The following is a 16468-nucleotide window of genomic DNA, read 5'->3' as shown; positions in this document are numbered from 1 at the left end:
ATAAAAATCACAAGAATACAATTGCATTAAATTTAAAAAAGCATTTGAGGTCAGAAAGAGAAAAACACCGTATGCTAACACATATATATGGAATCTAAAAAAAAAAAAAACAACAAAATGGTTACAAAGAACCTATGGGCAGGATGGCAATAAAGATGCAGACATAGAGAATGGACTTGAGGACACGGGGAGGGGGAAGGGTAAGCTGGGACGAAGTGAGAGAGTAGCATGGACATATATACATTACCAAATGCCAAATGTAAAACAGACAGCTAGTGGGAAGCAGCCGCATAGCACAGGGAGATCAGCTCTGTGCTTTGTGACCACCTAGAGGAGTGGGATAGGGAGGGTGGGAGGGAGACGCAAGAGGGAGGAGATATGGAGATATATGTATATGTATATGTATAGCTGATTCACCTTGTTATAAAGCAGAAACTAACACACCATTGTAAAGCAATTATACTCCAATAAAGATGTTAAAAAATTTAAAAAAATAAAGACCACCTTCAGAAATAAAAAAAATTAAAAAGCATTTTCCCAGAGAACCCAGAATGCTTCTCAGGTCCTCTTGTGCATTTCCTGAGCAGAGAGGAGTAGTGAGGGGAGGGCTTTGAGTTCCAGCTCCGAATCCGAGGTTTCTGGGGAACCAGCCTCTTATATAAATAAAATTGGGCCATGCTATTATTCTCCACACTTCAGGCATGTGTGGGAGCCTGTGGCTCTTGGATCCCCTTCCCTGCAGGGAAGGTTTAAAAAAAATTCCAGTGGGTATACTACTGGGCATATACCCTGAGAAAACCATAATTCAAAGAGACATGTACCACAATATTCATCGTAGCACGATGTACAATAGCCAGGACACAGAAGCAACATAAGTGTCTATCAACAGACAAATGGATAAAGAAGATGTGGCAGATATATACAATGGAATATTACTCAGCCATAAAAAGAAATGAAATTGAACTATTTGTAGTGAGGTGGATGGACCTAGAGTCCGTCATACAGAGTGAAGTAAGTCAGGAAGAGAAAAACAAAATATACATGTATGCTAACACATATATATGGAATCTAAAAAAAAAAAAAAAAAAAGGTTCTGATGTACCTAGGGGCAGGACAGGAATAAAGACCCAGACATAGAGAATGGACTTGAGGACGCTGGGAGGGGGAAGGGGAAGCTGGGATGAAGTGAGAAAGTGGCATGGACATATATACACTACCAAATGTAAAATAGATAGCTAGTGAGTAGCAGCTGCATAGCACAGGGAAATCAGCTCCGTACTTTGTGACCACCTAGAGGGGTGGGATAGGGAGGGTGGGAGGGAGATGCAAGAGGGAGAGGATATGGGGATATATGTACACATATAGCTGATTTACTTTGTTATACAGCAGCAACTAACACAACAGTGTAAAGCAATTATACTCCAATAAAGATGTTTAAAAAAAAATTCCAGTGGGTATAAAGCCCCATTACATCCCCTTGTTATTTTCCTTTGTCTCTTTCTCTTTCTCCTTCAACCTTTTTTTTTTTAATTTTAATTTTTTTGATAGAAAGCCCAGGCCAGCCTGCCTGCAGCCCTTGCTAGGCAGCGGAGGTGGCTCTGAGGGCCGGTCAGCCCTGGGTTCTGCACCTCTGATGCTAGAAGCAGACACAGGACTGTCCTGGGACTTTAGGGGGGACTCTTTACGGGTGTCCTGGGACTTTAGGGGGACACTGGCTCTTCAGGCGTTTCTTCTTCTCTACTGCTAGTCGCAAGGCCTGAAGGAGCTTGTCCTTGTTATTCAGGATGTTATATTCGGAGAGCTTCACCAGCTTGTCGAAGGCGGCCTCTGTGTACGTCAGCTCCTTGGTGGCGTAGGGAGATTTGGGACCATAGATGTCAACCTGGCCCTGCTCCAGCTCCTCGGGGCTTCGCTCCACACCTGGAGGAGCAGAAGGACTTGCTGTAGCCCCTTATCACGTGAGGTTGTAATGGTTTGTTTCTGCCCCTCTCCCTGAGGCCCACCCCTGCACACCCACAATAAAACGTGCCCATGTGCACACTCACACACGCAGATGCGCACGCACACCTCCTAGCCCACCAGGGCGAGGGACATAGCTTGCCCATCTCAGGACCTCCCTGGCACCGCACAGCGCCAGGCTGTGAATGACTGAAAGAGTAGAGCTTGACATCGCCGGCGCACGGGGGCATGGGGGGCTGTTCTTTCTCGCCGAAGCCAAGCTGGGCTCAGACAGGAGCTATGCCAGGCTTTCCCATTAGTGCTGTCAGGAGACTGCACATGTCTAAGAACAGGAGCTCTCCGTCCAAGACCAGTTGGGGTGCGACCTGAGCTCCCGGCGGCTTACCTGGGGCCTTGTACTTTTGGAAGGTGTCGCTGATGAGTGGGAAGAAAATCACAGTGGGGGCATCGGGCTCCTGGGAGCTCTCCATCAGGTAGCACTCCTTGAGGTTATCCTCCTCCTCCTGCACCTCATATTTGGGGAAGGGGATGTTCTGCTCGGTGCAGTACTTGCAGGTTTGTTTCATGGGCTGGAACATCACAGGAGGACATGTTTGAGTATCAGGAGGGGTGAGGGTGGGCAAGAAACACAGAATTCTTAGGTCCAGCTTTCTGATTTCCCCAGCTAACAACTCAGGTCTCCAACTGCTCTGCCTATGTGTGCTCTTTTTAGGACAAACCTGGATCCGGATGAAGAGCCAGGGGCAGTAGGTTGGTGTGTGTCCAACTGCAAGCTCCTTCCCCAAGTAAACTGGACAGAAGCCCTTCTGATGATGCTTCACCCACAGACCTGAAGATGTGGCTGGCTCCCTAAGAGGGTGACAGCCATGGCTGGCCAGGCTCCTGCAGGACACTCATGGGCTTTGGAACGTGACAGGGCCAGAAAGGACTCTGAAAGGGCATCTTTATAAACAGGATGTAACAGAAAAAGCAGCAGACTTGGAGTATCAGAATCCCCTTAGTTCTTCCCCGTTCTAAGCTCACTAGCTGTGCGATCTTAAGCAAGCCATTTACCCTCTCTGTGCCTCACCTTCCTCACCTATAACATAGGAATAATAGCAGTTGTGCCATCTACCTCAAAGAGCTGGTGTAAGGATCAAGGGAGATCATGTGTAGGAAAGCATGTTGTCCCTTGTTTACAAACTTAGGTCATTATCAGTGGTGTCATCCTTGTCATCTGTCTATACTCCCCTTTCCCTGGCCTCAGGATAGGACTGTATTAAAGTAGACCAGGGAGAGGAACCAAGATGGCTGAGTAGAAGGACGTGCTCTCACTCCCTCTTGCGAGAACACCAGAATCACAACTAGCTGCTGGACAATCATTGACAGGAAGACACTGGAACTCACCAAAAAAGATACCCGACATCCAAAGACAAAGGAGAAGCCACAATGAGACGGTAGGAGGGGTGCAATCACAGTAAAATCAAATCCCTTAACTGCTGGGTGGGTGACTCACAGACTGGAGAACACTTATACCACAGAAGTCCACCCACTGGAGTGAAGGTTCTGAGCCCTACATCAGGCTTCCCAACCTGGGGATCTGGCAACAGGAGGAGGAATTCCTAGAGAATCAGACTTCGAAGCCTAGTGGGAATTGATTGCAGGACTTCCACAGGGCTGGGGGGATCAGAGACTCCACTCTTGGAGGGCACACACAAAGCAGTGTGTGCATCAGGACCCAGGGGAGGGAGCAGTGACCCCAGGGGAGACTAAACCAGACCTACCTGCTAGTGTTGGAGGGTCTCCTGCAGAGGCGGGAGGGGTGGTGGCTGTGGCTCACCGTGGGGACAAGGACACTGGCAGCAGAAGTTCTGGGAAGTACTCCTTGGCATGAGCCCTCCCAGAGTCTGCCATTAGCCCCACCAAAGAGCCCAGGTAGGCTCCAGTGTTGGGTTGCCTCAGGCCAAACAACCAAGAGGGAGGGAACCCAGCCCCACCCATCAACAGTCAAGCGGATTAAAGTTTTACTGAGCTCTGCCCACCAAAGCAACATCAGCTCTACCCACCACCAGCCCCTCCCATCAGGAGACTTACACAAGTCCCTTAGATAGCCTCATCCACCAGAAGGCAGACAGCAGAAGCAAGAAGAATTACAATCCTGCAGCCTGTGGAACAAAAACCACATTCACAGAAAGATAGACAAGATGAAAAGGCAGAGGGCTATGTACCAGATGAAGGAACAAGATAAAACCCCAGAAAAACAACTAAATGAAGTGGAGATAGGCAACCTTCCAGAAAAAGAATTCAGAATAATGATAGTGAAGATGATCCAGGACCTTGGAAAGAGAATGGAGGCAAAGATCAAGAAGGTGCAAGAAATGTTTAACAAAGACCTAGAAGAATTAAAGAACAAACAAACAGAGATGAACAACACAATAACTGAAATGAAAACTACACTAGAAGGAATCAATAGCAGAATAACTGAGGCAGAAGAACAGAAAAGCGACCTGGAAGACAATGGTGGAATTCACTGCTGCAGAACAGAATAAAGAAAAAAGCACGAAAAGAAATGAAGACAACCTAAGAGACCTCTGGGACAACATTAAACGCAACAACATTCGCATTATAGGGGTCCCAGAGGAGAAGACAGAGAGAAAGGACCAGGGAAAATATTTGAAGAGATTATAGTCAAAAACTTCCCTAACATGGGAAAGGAAGTAGCCACCGAAGTCCAGGAAGCACAGCGAGTCCCATACAGGATAAACCCAAGGAGAAACACACCGAGACACGTAGTAATCAAATTGGCAAAAATTAAAGACAAAGAAAAATTATTGAAAGCAGCAAAGGAAAAACAACAAATAACATACAAGGGAACTCCCATAAGGTTAACAGCTGATTTCTCAGCAGAAACTCTACAAGCCAGAAGGGAGTGGCATGATATACTTAAAGTGATGAAAGGGAAGAACCTACAACCAAGATTACTCAACTCAGCAAGGATCTCATTCAGATTTGATGGAGAAATCAAAAGATTTACAGACAAGCAAAAGCTAAGAGAATTCAGCACCACCAAACCAGCTCTATAACAAATGCTAAAAGAACTTCTCTAAGTGGGAAACACAAGAGAAGAAAAGGACCTACAAAAACAAACCCAAAACAATTAAGAAAATGGTCATAGGGACATACATATCAATAATTACCTTCAACGTGAATGGATTAAATGCTCCAACCAAAAGACACAGGCTTGCTGAATGGATACAAAAACAACACCCATATATATGCTGTCTACAAGAGACCCACTTCAGACCTAGGGACACATACAGACTGAAAGTGAGGGGATGGAAAAAGATATTCCATGAAAATGGAAATCAAAAGAAAGCTGGATTAGCTATACTCATATCAGATAAAATAGACTTTAAAGAATGTTACAAGAGACAAAGAAGGACACTACATAATGATCAAGGGATCAATCCAAGAAGAAGATATAACAATTATAAATATATATGCACCCAACATAGGAGCACCTCAATACATAAGGCAACTGCTAACAGCTATAAAAGAGGAAATCGACAGTAACACAATATTAGTGGGGGACTTTAACACCTCACTTACACCAATGGACAGATCATCCAAAATGAAAATAAATAAGGAAACACAAGCTTTAAATGATACATTAAACAAGATGGACTTTTGATATTTATAGGACATTCCATCCAAAAACAGCAGATTACATTTTCTTCTCAAGTGCTCATGGAACATTCTCCAGGATAGATCACATCTTGGGTCACAACTCAAGCCTCAGTAAATCTGAGAAAATTGAAATTATATCAAGCATCTTTTCTGACCACAATGCTATGAGATTAGAAATGAATTACAGGGGAAAAAACGTAAAAAACACAAACACATGGAGGCTAAACAATACGTTACTAAATAACCAAGACATCACTGAAGAAATCAAAGAGGAAATCAAAAAATACCTAGAGACAAATGACAATGAAAACACGATGATCCAAAACCTATGGGATGCAGCAAAAGGAGTTCTAAGAGGGAAGTTTATAGCTATACAAGCCTACCTCAAGAAACAAGAAAAATCTCAAGTAAACCATCTAACATTACACCTAAAGGAACTAGAGAAAGAAAACAAACAAAACCCAAAGGTAGCAGAAGGAAAGAAATCATAAAGATCAGAGCAGAAATAAATGAAATAGAAACAAAGAAAACAATAGCAAAGATCAATAAAACTAAAAGCTGGTTCTTTGAGAAGATAAACAAAATTGATAAACCATTAGCCAGACTCATCAAGAAAAATAGGGAGAGGACTCAAATCAATAAAATTAGAAATGAAAAAGGAGAAGTTACAACAGACACTGCAGAAATACAAAGCACCCTAAGAGACTACTACAAGCAACTCTATGCCAATAAAATGGACAACATGGAAGAAATGGGCAAATTCTTAGAAAGGTATAACCTTCCAATACTGAACCCGGAAGAAATAGAAAATAAGAACAGACCAATCACAAGTAATGAAATTGAAACTGTGATTAAAAATCTTCCAACAAACAAAAGTTCAGGACCAGGTGGCTTCACAGGTGAATTCTATCAAACATTTAGAGAAGAGCTAACACCCATCCTTCTCAAACTCTTCCAAAAAATTGCAGAGGAAGGAACACTCCCAAACTCATTCTATGAGGCCACCATCACCCTGATACCAAAACCAGACAAAGATACTACAAAAAAAGAAAATTATAGACCAATATCACTGATGAATATAGATGCAAAAATCCTCAACAAAATACCAGCAAACAGAATCCAACAACACATTAAAAGGATCATACACCACGATCCAGTGGGATTTATCCCAGGGATGTAAAGATTCTTCAATATACGGAAATCAATCTATGTTATACACCATATTAACAAATTGAAGAATAAAAACCGTATGATCATCTCAATAGGTGCAGAAAAAGCTTGTGACAAAACTCAATACCAATTTATGAAAAAACTCTCCAGAACGTGGGCATAGAGGGAACCTACCTCAACATAATAAAGGCCATATACAACAAACCCACAGCAAACATCATTGTCAATGGTGAAAAACTGAAAGCATTTTCTCTAAGATCAGGAATAAGACAAGGGTATCCACTCTCACCACTATTATTCAACATAGTTTTGGAAGTTCTAGCCACGGCATCAGAGAAGAAAAAGAAATAAAAGGAATACAAATTGGAAAAGAAGAAGTAAAACTGTCACTGTTTGCAGATGACATGATACTATACAAAGAGAATCCTAAAAATGCCACCAGAAAGCTAGTAGAGCGAATCAATGAATTTGATAAAGTTGCAGGATACAAAATTAATGCACAGAAATCTCTTGCATTCCTATACACTAATGAAAAATCTGAAGACAAATTAAGGAAACACTCTCATTTACCACTGCAACAAAAAGAATAAAATACCTAGGAATAAACCTACCTAGGGAGACAAAAGACCTGTATGCAGAAAACTATAAGACACTGATGAAAGAAATTAAAGATGATACTAACAGATGGAGAGATATACCATGTTCTTGGATTGGAAGAATCAATATTGTGAAAATGACTATACTACCCAAAGCAATCTACAGATTCAATGCAATCCCTATCAAATTAGCAATGGCATTTTGTACAGAACTAGAACAAATCATCTTAAAATTTGTATGGAGACACAAAAGACCCCGAATAGCCAAAGCACTCTGGAGGGGAAAAAACGGAGCTGGAGCAATCAGACTCCCGGACTTCAGACTATACTACAAAACTACAATAATCAAGACAATATGGTACTGGCACAAAAACAGAAACATAGATCAATGGACAAGATAGGAAGCCCAGAGATAAACCCATGCACCTATGTTCAACTAATCTATGACAAAGGAGACAAAGATATACAATGGAGAAAAGACAGTCTCTTCAATAAGTGGTGCTGGGAAAACTGGACAGCTACATGTAAAAGAATGAAATTAGAACACTCTAACACCATACACAAAAATAAACTCAAAATGGATTCGAGACCTAAATGTAAGACCGGACACTATAAAACTCTTAGAGGAAAACATAGGAAGAACACTCTTTGACATAAATCACAGCAAGATCTTTTTTGATCTACCTCCTAGAGTACTGGAAATAAAAACAAAAGTAAACAAATGGGACCTAATGAAACTTCAAAGCTTTTGCACAGCAAAGGAAACCATAAACAAGATGAAAAGACAACCCTCAGAATGGGAGAAAATATTTGCAAACGAATCAATGGACAAAGGATTAATCTCCAAAATATATAAACAGCTAATGCAGCTCAATATTAAAGAAACAAACAACCCAATCCAAAAATGGGCAGAAGACCTAAATAGACATTTCTCCAAAGAAGACATACAGATGGCCAAGAAGCACATGAAAAGATGCTCAACAACATCACTAATAACTAGAGAAATGCAAATCAAAACTACAATGAGGTATCACCTCACACCAATTAGAATGGGCATCATCAGAAAATCTACAAACAACAAATGCTGGAGAGGGTGTGGAGAAAAGGGAACCCTCTTGCACTGTTGGTGGGAATGTAAATTGATATGGCCACTATGGAGAACATTATGGAGGTTCTTTAAAAAACTAAAAATAGAATTACCATATGACCCAGCAATCCCACTACTGGGCATATACCCAGAGAAAACCATAATTCAAAAAGACACATGCACCCCAATGTTCATTGCAGCACTATTTACAATAGCCAGGTCATGGAAGCAACCTAAATGCCCATTGACAGACGAACGGATAAAGAAGATGTGGTACATACATACAATGGAATATTACTCAGCCATAAAAAGGAACAAAACTGAGTCATTTGTTGAGACGTGGATGGATCTAGAGACTGTCATACAGAGTGAAGTAAGTCAGAAAGAGAAAAACAAATATCGTATATTAATGCATGTATGTGGAACCTAGAAAAATGGTACAGATGAACCGGTTTGCATGAGAGAAGTTGAGACACAGATGTAGAGAACAAACCTATGGACACCAATGGGGGAAAACCCCAGGGGGTTGGGGATGGTAGTGTGCTGAATTGGGCGATTGGGATTGACATGTATACACTGATGTGTATAAAATTGGTGACTAATAAGAACCTGCTGTATAAAAAATAATAATAAAATAAATAAAGTAGACCAAAAAACAGTTTCTTTCCCTTGAAAATCCAGAACTTTTCAAAAGGAAATAAATTAAAATAAATAAAAATCTCTGGTCCTAACTCTTTGGTGTAATTACATGGAGGCTCATACTTCCTGGTAGTGGGGAGACCACGTGATCACTTTGAACATAGGACATTACAAGCTCCTGAAGTGGTACAAAACTTTACAATTGACTGGGTTCTATTAAGGTTATTATTATTTTTTTTAATTAATTAATTTATTTTTGGCTGCATTGGGTCTTCATTGCTATGTGCGGGCTTCTCACTTCAGTGGCTTCTCTTGTTACAGAGCACGGGCTCTAGGCACACGGGCTTCAGTAGTTGTGGCACGCGGGCTCAGTAGTTGTGGCTTGCGGGCTCAGCAGTTGTGGCTCGTGGCCTCTAGAGCACGGGCTCGGTAGTTGTAGTGCATGGGCTTAGTTGCTCCGCGGCATGTGGGTTGTTCCCGGACAAGGGCTCGAACCCGTGTCCCCTGAATTGGCAGGCAGAGTCTTCACCACTGTGCCACCAGGGAAGCCCTAAGGTTATTTTTTAAACTCTTTTTTATTTTGCAGCTAAAGAATTGCCAAATATGGGAAATGCTCAAATGTAAGAATAAAATTGGAATTAGCTCAGTGAATCTAGTAAACCCATTGCATGCGGGCCAGCGGGCTACGCCTCTGAGGTTTGGAGGTGTAACCTCCATCAGGGATGGTGGCTTGAGCTTCTCCGATGCTAAGTCTAGGAGCCTGTGGGGAGTGGGGCGGGAGCCTTTCTTTGCCAAACTTGCCTTTGTCTGGGACCCAGCACAGTAATTGAGGTGGATGATGAGGTCAGCTTTTCTCTCCGGCCTGAGGACAGGCGGGTAGCTGGAGTTGATGACGAATGCAGTGTCCAGCAGGCACAAGTGGTTCACGGACGCTGTCAGCTTGTTTGGGAAGCCATCTAGCACCGAGTCTGAAAGTCAAGGCTTGTGGTTATCCTCACTCCTTGGCGCCCTGATCTCAGCAGATGGTCAGAGGCACCTGGGGGGGATGGGATGCCCTGCCCGGAGCTCATCCACTTCAGCCTGGCCTCCAGCCCTCCCCTTGGCCAGCGTACCCGGTGAGTCCCAGTGTCCCCCTGGGTAGGCTGAAGAAGAACAGCATTATCTGGGGAGTTTAGCAAGTCTTTTATGGAACATGCACAGAAAGCCCACTAAGGCTCAGCCCCATAATTTGTGGTGCAGCAGGGGCTTAAGACTATCCTATAAATTAGTGCAGACCGTGGGCCCAGAGCCAGCTGCCTTTTCTGCCCCAGATAGTGAGGACAAAGATCATTAGCCTAGGCTCAAGCAGCCATTGCAGGCTGTGGCCAAGTAAAACACCAAAGATGGTGGAAAGTCAAATTTAGATCCTCAGCAGGGTAGGGACGAAGTCTTGAGTTGAAGCTGCAAGACCACAGTTTAAGAGCCAGCTCTGCCACTCACCATTTGGAGGAGCCTGGGCTGGGCCGTTCCTGCCCAACTCCGGGGGCAGCACTTACATTAAAACGTGTCCCCAGGGGCTTCCCTGGTGGTGCAGTGGTTAAGAATCCGCCTGCCAATGCAGGGGACACGGGTTTGCGCCCTGGTCCGGGAAGATCCCACATGCCGCGGAGCAACTAAACCTGTGCGCCACAACTACTGAGCCCACACGCCATAACTACAGAAGCCCGCGTGCCTAGAGCCCGTGCTCTGCCGCGAGAGAAGCCACTGCAACAGGAGGCCCGCGCACCGCAACGAAGAGTAGCCCTCACTTGCCGCAACTAGAGAAAACCCGCGCACAGCAACGAAGACCCGACGCAGCCAAAAATAAATAAAATAAAATAAATACATTTTTTTTTAAATGAAGAAAAAGAAAAAAGGTGTCCCCAGAACACAACTGTAGAAAGTCAGGGCCCATATTTCCCCAACTGTAAAATGGGGTCAACTTCTACCTGCTGGGATTGTTATACAGATGCTGTATAGAGTCATTGTACAGATTCAATTAATTAAATACACCACCACTCCACCTGTTGTTCAAGGCTTCACCAGATGTAGAATACACTATGGGGAGAGTCTGCCACTTGGGCCCAATGAACATGGGCAGAGGAGTTTTCTCATCCTTTCTCCCTCCACATCCACTTCCCCTTCCTCTAAACAGAGGTAGGCCTCAAGGGGCAGCAGGTAAGGTTACCCTTCCACGTGGAGAACTGGCCATTCTGGTAGTAGTCGGTGTGCATCTGCAGCCCCAGCAGGAAGTTGTGGAACTCAGACAAAAAGGCCCGGGAGGTGAGGATGTTGCGGAAAGTATTGGACAGCCATGACCCTGGCATCACCACCGTGGTGTCCAGCATGTTGGCATCACATTTGGGGATTTCAGGTAGGAGTGGCTCATCTTCTGCAGGGGAGGGGGGTGGATGGAGGACAGGTTACAGAGCTGGAGTCCCCAGATTGCCCAGGTGAAGCACCCCATGGTTGCCCTGCACCCAGGGGTCAGCCTGTAAGTGCAGTGCACACCTTCCTTGTCTAGTTCTCGGAGCCAGGAGGACCCAGGGGAGAGACATAGAACAGGGGCAGGGTAGAGGAGAAGGAGTGGGGTGACAGGCAAGGAGGGGTTCCAGAGAAAACAGAGAGTCCAGAAGGGTGACCTTTAACTGCATTCATAGATCCCCACCCTCTGCAGCTCTCCTGGGCACCGTGCAGCTCTTCCAAGCCTACCACACGGTGCATCCACTCCCCCGGGCCAGGCCAGAGCTGGCAAAGGCGTATCCAAATGCAATCACCCTCCTTTCCAGGCAGGGAAGACCCCCTAGCTGCCCTCCTATTTCCATGGGCCATAGGGATGACGTTGAAACACGTGGCAGGTGGACTGCTCCTCAGTTGCTGATCCACCTTCCCCACCCTGCCATCGCCCAACCAGGAGGGGAAGCCAGTGGGTCACCCACCGATATCATGCACTCTCTCCCTTGTCCACCTGTGGAAAAACTCCTCCGAGGTGTGGGACAAATTCCAGGCATCGAGCAGGTTCAGGGAGAAGATGCTGCTCCACAGACCTAGGGAGCAGGACCAGCGGTGAGCTGCTGTGCCCAAGAGCCTCCAGGTCCACCCACATACTGATTGATTCTGCCTTGGACTCGATGCCCCCTCCAAGTCAAGCTGCTCAGGGAGTGGGACGGGCTTTCATTTCCCTCTCCCCACAGTGCAGCTCGACATAAGTGACTCAGCTCTTCTCCGCTCTCCTCTTGGAACTGGAAGAGGGTATGAAGGCATATAAGGCACAGCCCCAGGAGAGACTTAATGCTGACAAGTGCAGGCTTCAAGTTCAAGTCCAGAAATCACCCCTTGCATCAGTTAACACACTAGTTTAGGACAGCGCCTGGCACATGGTGAGCACTCAATAAATGTAACACCATCTCTTATTATGATTTAAAAAATGCAACACAGTAATAATAATACTCATGTGAAATCTTTCACATACATTGACCCATTTGAATCCTCCATAAGGTTGGTTTTACTCTTAAGCCCAGTTTACAGATGAGAACACTGAAGCTCAGGAAGGTTAGGTAATTTGGCCTACTTTGCACAGCTAATAAATGAGGAACCAGAGTTCAAGTCCGAGTGTCTCACCTACAGATCTCTGAGCCACATGCTCAACAGCACAGGTGTTCAGAGGAAGGAGAGGCTGCTGGGGGCTGGGGGCTTCGGGGCTGACTTCCCAGAAGAAATGGAGCTTAAGTGGGACTTTCTGGGATGGCTTGGATTTGGGATAGATGGAAGGGAGGGGGAGGCAGACAACTAGTTTAAATAAGGGCATAACTGTTGTTGAGGCTGTAAAAATGGGTCCGTTTTTTGCGGTTGCCCTTTGACAGATGTACTTTGGGCTCTGAAGGGGAGAACTCTACGAGTGGACATCACAGTCAGGCCCCTGCACTCAGTGGGCCTGGCTTCTGGAGGACCAGGGAACATAGTGTTGGGAGCTGGGCCAGGCTTCCCCAGACACTCTGTCTTCACCCTGAGGTCCCCTCTGGCCCCTTGGATCCCAGGGGCTGGTTCAAGCCCTGGAAACAGGCATGTTGCTTCCTGGAACCGGGGAGAAGGGGGTAGAAGTTCCAGAAGCTTCCATCTCAGCCTGCAACTCCCAGTCTGGTTCTGAATGGACACCAGGGAGACGACTGGAGACCAGGCCATTGGGAGAGTCCCTTTTGTTCCCCAGTGACCCAGGAGCCCCTGTCAGGTCCTTCCAGGCCCACAGGGTCACAGGGAGATCAGGGCAGTCTGGGAGGCTGGGAGGCTCCGGAGCCTCTCCTGGAATGAGGGTATGCTGACAAATGCCAGGAGGGTCACATGCCCAAGGGATAACCCAAACCAGCACCAGCACCTGGCACATGATCCTGGGGGAACAGACCGTGTCTCCTCGTCATTCCTCTAATCAAACGCGGAGCCTGTTCCGCATGGGGCAGGTTTCCCAGGGGCCTCCCCCAGCCAGGAGTCACCTAGCATGTAGCATATCCGCGACTCTGGGATCCTCCTCATCAGCCGCCCCATGAAGAACTCGGAGCCGAAGAGCTCGGGGGGAATGAAGGCTCCATACTTCTGCAGGCCCACCTCGTAGGGGGAGAACTCGAACCACTCTGCACACGAAGCAGCAGGGCAGGGTGTCAGTCTCAGGCCGGGGCGGCCCCGCCCACCCTTCTCCTTGCTGGCGCCGCCTCCCCGGCCGCGAGAAGCCTGGGATGGGGAGGCCGCAGTTCCCCCGCAGGGCACAGGGGGGCGCCCGTGACCGGCTTCTGCTGGCCCGGCAAAACTCAGTGTTGCAAGCTGCACAGGCTCGTTTGCGCCTCATAAACCCGGACCAAAACCGGACCCCGAAGCAGGGCAGGTCTCTAGAGTCCCTCCATCCTGGCAGCTTAAGAAATGTCTAGGACTCTCTCCCTTCACGACCTTTATTTCCTCTATCCCATCAAATCTCTGCTCAGGGGAGCCATAGGACCCCTGCTGCCCACCGGCTACACGCGTCTGGGCAGAAGGGGGTAGCCAAGTGGATTTCTTCAGCTGTCAGCACATTCTTGCTGTGGAGGCTGGCAAAGGTATGGTGGCAGGATGTGTGCGCTGGGGTACTGAGTGCCTTTGCCTGCTGAGAAGGGACCCACCCCGCCCCGGGGAAATTGCTAGCCACCGGTGTTACCTCTGAAATCCTGGTTGCTTACATCATCCTTGACATTGATGGTGAGGTAGATGGGCAGGGGGTTCTGGCCCTGACACAAAGCAGCACGCTGATCTGACAGTTTGCATTCATATCTCTGTGTGGAAAAATAATGGTTAAGGAGAAGGAGCAGACAAGCGGCCAGGAAGCAGTGCAGAATAAGCGGATAGTCTGGACCTCTGGCAGCCCACCAGGCTCCTGAGCCCACCAGGCTGCTCTGGAGGTCTCACCTGACACCAGTCAAAGCGACGCTTAAAATGTACCCAGAAAATGTTCACTCATCCTTGGGCCGTTCATCACCCCAGACACATGGACAGGGTGGGACTGGATCTGCAGTTTAGAGCTGTTCTTCAGAGTCCTGGGGTTCTCCTCGAGTCTCAGGGACCAGAGAATGAAAAGGCCGGGGGTGGAGGAGGCCACCACTGCCCCCTCTTCATCCTCATCACCTTCCACCCGACTCAAACCAGAGCAGCTCCATTTTTTAAAAAATCTGCTTTGCATGTTGGGCTCTCTCATAAATTCATTTGGGAGGGGAAAAAAAAGATTCTTCTTTTTAAACAAAAGATTTGGAAACTTGCCACCGGATGGCAGTCAAATTCCCTCTAAGCCCCCAGAGCACTAAGTGGTGTAATCAAAGCGGGAGTCCTGCAGATCAGCCTGGACCACAGGCCACCTCCCAAAGTGAATCAGCCAGTGTAGACAAGGCCAGTGGAGGCTTTAGAGGACCAGGCTCTGACCCCAGGCCAAGCAGCTGCCTGGTGGGTGACATCCATGGTTGCGCGAGTGTGTAAAGGCACAGAACCTGTGTGGGATGGTAAACATGTGTGGGTCAAACAACTCTTAGGCCTCCCTTGCAAGGCCAACAGGATGCCTGTCAGAACTGGGCCCAGAGATATGGGCACCACAGCAATGACCGTCATGGAAGGAGAGGAAGTTGCAGACTCGGGGAACAGCCCAATCCACACTCATTGTCAAGGGGGCCTGAGGCAAAGGAGCTCCTGCCTTGGCCAGAGTGGAAGAGCAGAGGCCTCCTTCCATCAATCCTAGACTTGCTTTCCCAGGAACCTAGGCTCCTTCCTACACCAAACCCTGGGCAATGCTCAGACTCTAATGTTAAAAGCCTTGGAGCTTTCCTCCTCACCACATGGAGCACTAACTACTCTAAGAAATATTAACTGTTGACGAAACGGTTGATGAAATTCCCATTTAAGGAATAGCACAGAGCAGAGCCAGAATTCAAATCCTGTCCTGCCTGAATCCAAAAGCCAACACCCTCAGCCTCTGCCTGCCCTGCTCCATCATGTGGACAGAGTAGACAGTGGGTTATCAGAAAGGGCAGGTTTCCATCAAAGGCTGTCAGTGCCCGCGTTTGAATCCCCACTGTCTAGCACAGTTCCTGGCATGCAGGAGGTACTTAATTTTGTTGAAAGAATGAATGGGGGAATGAATGAATGTTGAAGATGAGGTTTGGTCTGTCCTTGGTTGCTCAAATTGTCTGTGTTTTCTGGAAGAGGAGATCTACTAGAAAAGAATTTGCTGTCCCTCTTCCTTCTGGTAAGTTCTGATTTGAATTCTGAACTCTTCAGACACCTTTGGGAGTGGGGCAGACAGCCATAGGCCTGGATAGAAATTAGATGGGAAGCCCTACTCTGGGGTCAAGCAACAGCCAAAGTTGGTTCCACCCTGGGGTCTGGGCAGTCGGAAGGGTCCATGAGTTAGCTGAGCTCACCCTGATGTCCGGGATGGCAGCATCCCATGGGGATCCCACTGCCCTACCACGGCCCACATGGCTCTCACAGCAGCTGGGTCCCAACACAGGCTGCTTCTCTTCTTGGGCACACACTGCTCAGATCATTGGATATCAGAGCTGGAAGGAACCTCACTGGGCTCATCCTCCGTGTGGTGGCCATGAGAAGGGGCCCAGCAGACCTCCAACTACAGGAGTGTAATTGGCTGATGGCCCAGCTACCGTGCTCTGAAATCCAGGGCTGAGTTTGTTCTAAGGCCACACTTCCCACTGGGCTGGTCCCAGCCCATGACTGAGCGTGGCAGGGATCCTGAGGCAGGCCCACTGTGGTGGAGGGGAGGGGGCGGTGCCAGACTCCTCCGATGGCCAATTTGGCTGGGGAACTCTGC

General features: G+C 47.0%; 1 protein-coding gene across 1 annotated transcript in view; it reads right to left on the bottom strand.

The window, feature by feature from the left end:
• Nucleotides 1-1134: 1134 nt before the first annotated feature.
• Nucleotides 1135-16468, bottom strand: part of PLA2G4E (phospholipase A2 group IVE) — a 58136-nt gene continuing 42802 nt past the window's right edge. The window contains exons 14-20 of the mRNA XM_060293575.1: nt 14315-14429; nt 13623-13760; nt 12075-12182; nt 11324-11527; nt 9919-10085; nt 2345-2528; nt 1135-1920 (exon numbers count right to left, since the gene is read on the bottom strand). Coding sequence (XP_060149558.1) covers nt 1682-1920; nt 2345-2528; nt 9919-10085; nt 11324-11527; nt 12075-12182; nt 13623-13760; nt 14315-14429 — 1155 coding nt within the window. The 3' untranslated portion in view covers nt 1135-1681. The remainder of the gene's footprint in view (nt 1921-2344; nt 2529-9918; nt 10086-11323; nt 11528-12074; nt 12183-13622; nt 13761-14314; nt 14430-16468) is intronic.

This window comes from Globicephala melas, chromosome 2, assembly GCF_963455315.2.
Source record: "Globicephala melas chromosome 2, mGloMel1.2, whole genome shotgun sequence".
Lineage (NCBI taxonomy): Eukaryota > Metazoa > Chordata > Mammalia > Artiodactyla > Delphinidae > Globicephala > Globicephala melas.
This window is presented reverse-complemented; position numbering and strand designations above follow the sequence as displayed.